The sequence below is a fragment of the Equus quagga genome, unplaced genomic scaffold (assembly GCF_021613505.1).
Source record: "Equus quagga isolate Etosha38 unplaced genomic scaffold, UCLA_HA_Equagga_1.0 HiC_scaffold_9869_RagTag, whole genome shotgun sequence".
NCBI classification, from domain to species: domain Eukaryota; kingdom Metazoa; phylum Chordata; class Mammalia; order Perissodactyla; family Equidae; genus Equus; species Equus quagga.
In genome coordinates this window covers 7051-15130 of record NW_025795090.1, presented here as the reverse complement: position 1 = coordinate 15130, position 8080 = coordinate 7051, and the positions used below count along the sequence as shown (strand labels likewise).

At 39.8% G+C, this 8080-nt stretch overlaps 1 protein-coding gene across 1 annotated transcript; it reads left to right on the top strand.

The window, feature by feature from the left end:
- The first annotated feature begins 648 nt into the window (after nucleotides 1-648).
- Nucleotides 649-2541, top strand: LOC124232667 (olfactory receptor 2AE1-like). The gene is made up of 2 exons (XM_046649608.1): nucleotides 649-757; nucleotides 1571-2541. The coding sequence occupies exons 1-2, from the start codon at nucleotides 649-651 to the stop codon at nucleotides 2539-2541; spliced, it is 1080 nt and encodes a 359-aa protein (XP_046505564.1).
- The last annotated feature ends 5539 nt before the right edge of the window (nucleotides 2542-8080 follow it).

Genomic DNA, 8080 nt, shown 5'->3' with positions numbered 1-8080 from the left:
CACAGGGCATTTGAGTACAGAGGTGCCCCCTAGAAAATCTCCTGCCTTCCAGACATGCTTCTCCTCATCCCCATGGTGTAGTAGAAACTCAGTAACCCCTTGCTAGTCAGGATCAGCCATGCAAGGCAGTGTATAGTAACTTCCTTTGCTTGTTGATTCAGTGATAGGAGGAGTCCATGTTGCTGAGCCCATGTGTAGCCTTCATCCTGGTTTCCATGGCTACTCTGTTTGTGAGGCCATTATCATGAACGAGAGTGACGGAGGAAGAGTGTAACTGACCTCCACAGAATGGGTTAGCACTTGGATAGGATGTCTCATTCTGTGGACAGCAGGAATGGATATTTCTTCCTGGTTTTTATATGACTATTTCACATGTTTTTGGTTCTATGTGGGATAGTGATATCATGTTAGGTAAAAGGATGACTGTTGTGTTTATTTTGGGATGAAGTGTGGCTTAAGGAGATGTGCATCTGTGCCAGATTGACAGGAGATGGACTCTGGTGGCTTTGTAATGTGTCAACTTGGCTAGGATGGACTACATTTCCCAGAATTCCCATTTTTTGTGTTTCTGGTTAAGGTGGGTCACAGGAGAGACTGTCCCGGAGCTTTAGAGGCAGAAGAGAAGCAGCCATTTTGTAGTGTGCAGAGATGGCATCTGATCTGCTGATTCTCCTCATCCGTGGGAAGCAGCAGGTGGGCCTGCAATTGTTCTGCCTTCCCCTGGGTCCTCCTTTAGTGCCTCTGACTTCCAGGCCAGGTGTGTGTGTTTAGGCTCCTGAATATGGGCCTCAGCTTCTGCAAGACACTCACACCGCCAATTCCAGTGGCAACAAGAACAGGCATGGCTTTCAGTCTGCCCTTTTGGGGTTATATCTCATTCTTGTGGGTTCCAGCAGGCCCTTGATCTACCACACTTTATATCCACTTTATAGCTTCCTGACTGCTTGTGCCATGGACTTGAAGTTCCAGCATCAGACACAGGGGTGACAGCCTTATATAGACTGCTTAAGCAGCTTTCACTATTGCATAATGCAAAATTTCTGTACAATCCCATTAAGTACATACATATGTATATATGTATATATACATATGTATGTATAAAACTCTCAGTGGTTCAGCTTCTCTGGATAAACTCTGACATAGTAAGTAAGAAAGCGTATATGTGTACTTTATATATATATATATATATATACATATATAATATATATTATACTAAATATAATTTAGTTTAGTAAACATTTAGTCTCTCTCTATAAAGCATATATATATATATATACTTATAAAAAGTATATATGTGTGTGTGTGTATTTCTTAATGAGGAGAGGCTCTTGTTTGATTTTTGGCACTTAGAGGTTAGAAATTCTGGAATTTCTAAGTGTCATGTTTGTGAAGAAAGATTTGACATTCTCATTTTAAAGGGCTATTTCAAGAATTTGGGCTGTTGAATAACTAGAAATAGAAAAAAAAAGTCTTCAAAAATTGTGTGGTAAATCAAATGGTCTTATTGTAAGGTATGCTGAACTCCACTATTTCTGATATCAAAATTCTTCTCCACTTCCTGTTTCCCCAGGGACAGAGAAAGGGGAGATAAGGCAGAGGAATCAGACCTCTCCAGTAGACTTCATCCTTGAAGGGCTCTTTGATGACTCCCTCACTCACCTCTTTCTTTTCATCTTGACCATGGTGGTCTTCCTGATTGCGGCGAGTGACAACATCCTCACCATTCTCCTCATCTGTGCAGATTCCCAGCTTCATACACCCATGTACTTCCTGCTCAGCCAGCTCTCCCTCATGGATCGGATGCATGTCTCCACAACCATCCCCAAGATGGCTACCAACTACCTATCTGGCAAGAAGTCCATCTCCTTTGTGGGCTGTGCCACCCAGCACTTCCTCTATTTGTCTGTGGCTGGTGCTGAGTGTCTTCTCCTAGCTCTGATGTCCTATGACCGCTATGTTGCCATTTGTCATCCACTGCATTACACTGTTCTCATGAACAGAAAGGTGGGACTTATGATGGCTCTTGTGTCATGGTTGGGGGCATCCATAAATTCCCTAATTCACACGGTGATCTTGACGCAGTTCCCTTTCTGTGGGCCTCAAAAAATCCACTTCTACTGTGAGTTTCCAGCTGTTGTGAAGTTGGTACGTGGAGACATCACTGTCTATGAGACCACAGTGTTCATCAGCAGTGTCCTACTTCTCCTCCTCCACATCTTGCTGGTTTCTACATCCTATGCCTTCATCCTCCACAGCATCATTCAGATGCGTGCAGCTGGGAGTAAGAGAAATGCCTTTGCCACTTGTAGCTCTCACCTCACTGTGGTTTCCCTCTGGTTTGGTGCCTGCATGTTCTCATATATGAGGCCCAGGTCCCAGTGCACTCCATTGCAAGACAAAGTTGGTTCTGTTTTCTATAGCATCATTACTCCCACACTGAATCCTTTGATTTATACTCTCCGGAATAAGGACGTAGCTAAGGCTCTGAGGAGAGTGCTGGGGAGAGATATCACTCAAAGACAGCAATTGGAGTTGCCCTGAGTATGGCAATAGAATGGGATAATCTCCTTAAAGTGATCTGAGTAAACCTTTAAGAGTTTTCAAGGGTTCAGGTCCCTGATGACTACTACATAAACGAAGTGGTCAGCACACAATTCCAGTATTCTAACTTGGTCGCAGACATCAAAGCACCATAGAGTACTATCTTACTCCATTTGGGTTGCTATTCCAAAAATACCACACACAGGGTGGCTTAAACAACAAACATTTTTTTCTCTCAGTTCTGCCAACTGAGAAGTCCAATATCAAGCCTTGAAAGTGCTTAACACTCTCTCATTTCCTTTTTATCTCTTTTTAGATGTAAGCATTTCTAAGCATGTTCCTGACTACCCTATCCAAAGCAGCACTCTCCATTCTGTGTGCCCTTCTTTCACTTTGTAGCACTACTTTACAAGATGTTACACAAAATTACTTTACATTATACTTATTGTCTATTTTACAAGTATGCAATCTCCCTGAGGGCAAGGACTTTACTTTGTGTACTATTGTTTCACCAGAGTCAAGAAAAGAGCCTGACATGAACCAACTGCTCAATAACTATTTGTTGCATGGGTTAATAAATGAAAAGGACCTGGATTATTTTACTGTCCCACATGACATTCAAGGTAATTAATTCAAAGAGCTGAAGATATTATAAAAAGAATACTACAGTGGATAGCTTGGTAAGAATCATTTGTCTCAGCCAGATATTAATCGCGTGTATATGCAGAGGCCTGGCATCCCAGTGAACTTTCCTGGGGTCTAATGGTCTGAGGGATGCCAGAGTGAGGGACAAATTTTTATATCCTGCTTTCCCTACTAGTTAAAAATGTCATGAATCCCTGGGACCATCTTCAGAATAATAACTCTTAAGATTTGAGAGGAAAGTTATACTGTCTTTGACAACTAAGTATTTTCTCCTGAGAAACAGCTTTTTAGCCATCTGTAATTGGGTGAGCCACCCCTCATGAGCTGGGTGTCATCTTACCCACCTAGCCCTGAGGTTGGATTTACTTTGTAATACTCCAATGACAAGTAGAATTAATTTTTGCACAAACTATACCTGGGTTGTTTCTGAAGTCCCAAGGGTGATTCATAAACAGCTAGCTCACAATCCCAGTTAGAGACAGGGGGTTATTCTTCTGCTGCCTCTCCCTCTCTACACACACAACAATGCCCTTGTCAGGAATCCTATAAGATTATTTGAGAACAAAACAATCGAAGCCAACATTATGGATACTTATTCGAGGACAGTAAGGGCTATAAGATGGATAAGTTCTATGGATATAGTTTACAGCATGGTGACTATAGTTCACAAAACAGTATTGTATATTTGAAAGTTGCTAAGAGAATAGATCATAAAAGTTCTTCCGACAAGAAAAAATGTATAATGTCGTGAGGTGATGGATGTTAACTAAACTTACTGTGGTCATCATTTCATGATAGATACATAAATTATTGTGTTGGACACCTTGGGTTAATATAATATTATATGTCAACTATATCTAATAAAACAGGAAACAATAAATCTCACCCTTTAATAAAAACAAACAAACAAACACTACAATGAGACACCATTTCATGTCCATTAGGATGGCTATCATTAAAGAAACAGAATGCAAGTGTTGGTGAGGAGGTGAAGAACGTGGAACCCTTGTGCACCGTTGGTGGGAATGTAAAACGGCACAACCATTATAGAAAACAGTTTCACGTTTCCTCAAAAATGAGAAAATAAAATTACTGTATAATCCAGTAATTCCATAGAATATTCATTTTCCGTGAGAGTTGTTTTACCCCTTAATCCTGGCAGGATACTCCTATCTGGCTTTAGCGGAACCTTATAGCTCTTGGGGCAAAGACATATCCTAGTAGCCCAGCACTAGAAGCCAAGATGGAAAAGATCTCCACAGCCACCATGACCTCCACCTTGGTGCTGTTATGCACAGGGAGGAAGGTTATCCAGACCTTACAGAACACCAGCATGCTGAGTGTGAGGCACTTGGCTTCCCTGAAATTGCCAGGCAGGCTCCTGGCCAGGAAAGCCAAGGTGAAGCTCATGAAGGCCAAGGAGCCCAAGTATCCTAAGGAAAGGTAGAACAAAACGACAGAGCCCTCATCGCACAGAATTATGGGGAGGGTAGGCTCAGAAGGTGCATGTACATCAACAAAAGGGGGAGAGTTTCCCAACCAGACAGTAGAGAAAGTCAACTGAATCAATGAGCAGATGGGGATGATGGAATTAGGTGCCCCTGACAGCAAGCACTGCCTCATCTTTATCCCTGGGGTTGTGAACTTGAAAGCCAGAACTACAGTGATGGTTTTAGCCAAAATGGTGGGAACCACCGCAATAAACATGATTCCAGACAACATTTGTTGGAGGATCCAGGTGGAGGGTTGGAATGTCCAATGAAGAGTAAGGTCAGAGGAAGCAGAGGATGAGGGAGGTGAGCAGGAGTAGCTGAGAGCCCAGTTAATACCTTGGACTATGGGTGGGTCGCTATACTTCACAAAAATGCCAAGAACCACAGCTGTGAGGACAGACAGGCAAAGAGCTTCACAGGCAAGTGCCATCCCCATAGGATCTCCATAGGCCAAGAAGATCACAACTTTTGAGAGGCAATGATCTCGATCACTATTTGGGTATTGATTGTCTGGACACTTCATACATTGCTTCATATCTGGCAAGAAAAGCATGGTGCCACTAACTTGGGTTCAATGATTCTTAAGAGTCCTCAAAATATTCACATTTGGCCAAATCGATATGATTAGACAACAAATAAAGGAATGCTATAGGGAGAGAAATTCCAAGATAATGGTGTCTATTGTGTTCTCGGTATAACAAAGGTCAAGGAGCTTCAGCCTCACCTCTTTTGTTCATCTTCTGTATGCAAGGGAATTAGTTTTTTCTTAGAAACAAAACTTACACCTTTTATATCACTTAAATATGGGTAGGGTAGGACATATCCTCGATTCGCTCCCTCAAAAGCAGGCACTTGTTGATAACTTTCAGTGACCTAATTTCCCGAGGTTTGCAGATATAGAGATGGCCAAGATATAACCTGTCACTGAAGCTTCAAAATTACATTTCTGCCCTCCAATTTATTGCACACCTATCTCCTATTCGTTCCCACATCTATTATTTTTGTTCAGATTTGAATAACATCTATTTTAACAAAATAACTCCCTAACAAGTCTTCCTGTCTTCTGTCTTGAATCCCTCTCACCTCTCACCCATTCAATCACACCCATTCATATTTCTATTATTAAATCCATCCACATAATTTCCTTGCTTAAAATATCACAGTTATACTCATCTTCTTCTAGACCACTGATTCTCAAACATTGGTGCATGTTAGAATCACCTGGGTGGCTTGTTAAAACAGGTTGCTTCACCCTGCTATCAGGGTTCCTGATTCAGAAACTCAGAATTTACAATTTTAATAAGTTCTCATGATAGGCTGATGCTGTTGGTATAGGTACTACACTTTGAGAACCATCATTCTCGATGGAATCCAAACTCCTAGCAACATAGAAAACGTGCATGATTATCTTGCTTCTAACTACTTTTCCTGTAGCACCTTTTTTGAGAGGAGTTGTGTAGTGAGGATAAAAGTACACATTTTATTGTGGATCTGTGGTATTGTAGGCAATTTGCTTGATATATCACATAATATATCTTTCTTTAATTCTTACAGAATCGTTTGAGGTAGGTGGACAGTATCAACACATTTAGCAGAAGAAAATAATTGAGGCTTAAAGAGCTTGAATAACTCACCTGGGATCTTGAAGGTAGTGAGGGCTGGGCTAGGATCCAGACTTAAGAGCACGGGGCCAGACTAGGGTGAGGGGAATGAAAAAACAGAGGTGCAGAATTTAAGGAAGCACTCACTTTCATGTGCCAACCCTGCCCTTGAATGACCCTGAGAGTGAGTGCCTCCATAAATTTTGTACCCCAGGCACCTCACCTACCTTTCCCTAGTCCTGGCCTTACTCAGTACTGTCTGACTCCAAAGCCAGTGATCTTTCCATTACATACCTTTTGCTGACTTTAATGTTCATCACAATGTTTTCTCTTAAAAAGTTGTCATACTCTTAGAATTATAGGATTTATAGATATTTCTGTATTTTGATATTTTTTCTCAAGAGGAATTTCTGAAGATTTAATTTCATAAATTTAATTCATCACTAAAAAGAACTATAAACCAATCTCATTAATGAATGCCTAAATCCTTAAATAAAATATTTGAAAATATAATCAAGCACGTTAAAGAAATGGCACACTACACTCAATTAGGGCTTTTTAAGTGTTTCAAATGGAAAAACTTCAAAGAACATTCAGCTTATAGTGAGGCAGAAATGAGTTCAAGACAGTCCAAATATTGGTATAAATTTTATATTGAATTATAATCAATAAAAACAAACAAGAAAATTCCTGAAGCTTTCCTTCTTTTTAATTTTGTGGTTTAGTTCAAATTGCATGAAAATTATCTGTTTCCTGAAGATTTGATGAAATTCCCATGTGAACCTATCTGGACCTAGAGCCTTTTTGGGTGGGTAGCCCTTTGAAATCTTTAAACACTATTAAAACCTTAAAAGAAATCTATCTTCAATTCTCAAAATGCTCCATTATCCTCGTACAAGTGCATGTAACACATGCTTTCTCTTCTTCCTGGGGCATCAGTCTTTCCTTCTACATCTGACTAACTATCAACACCTGTCTCTAGACTGAGCTTGAATCATCTCACCTGAGTAGCATTCCTTGTCTTTGTAAGGCTTATTGACTCCTTATGTCCCCAGTACATCCTACTTATATTTCTATAATCAATTTTTATACTTTATTGGAATTTTTCTTTACTTTCCTGCTTATATCATTAGGCTGGAGATGTTCAACGGGAACGTGGTTTATTTGAAAGAGAAGAAGATTTGGAGTTAGAATAGTATTGAAATTTGGGCTCTTCCACTTATTAGGGGGTCTAACATTAATCAATTTCATTCATAAAAATTATTAAAAACTTGGAAATAATGTAAGAAGATGACTGAATGTCCTTTCATTGGCATACCATAGCATCGTCTAACCAGCCAACCTAAGGCTTATTCATTTATCTAGAACAATGTATCTGTTTGACTTTATGATTTACTATTTGATTAGAACCCAAACATTGTGCAGTTATATGTTAATCTGTAGATTTCTGTCCAGGAGAAAGATAAAGCAGAGATTACAGTTTTATTGACCTTTAGGATCTTAACCATTTTCTATATAACATAACAACCTTGATCTAACATTCTTTGGTTGATGTTGTGTTGTCAAATGTGCTTTTACTGATAAACTATATAAACCCCTGTTTCCCAAAAAGGGTTTGTGATTCTTGGAACCACTTTGATCATCTCATTGATTTCCACGTTACTTAATTGAATAAAATATTTGATAGAAGTTTATTTTGTATTTTTGAGGGTCATGGGCTTACTTTTAAATATTTATAGTCACAGTAAACTCAACTCCCAGAAAAAAAAGGTAATGATGATAACGTCTACCCCCATAAGT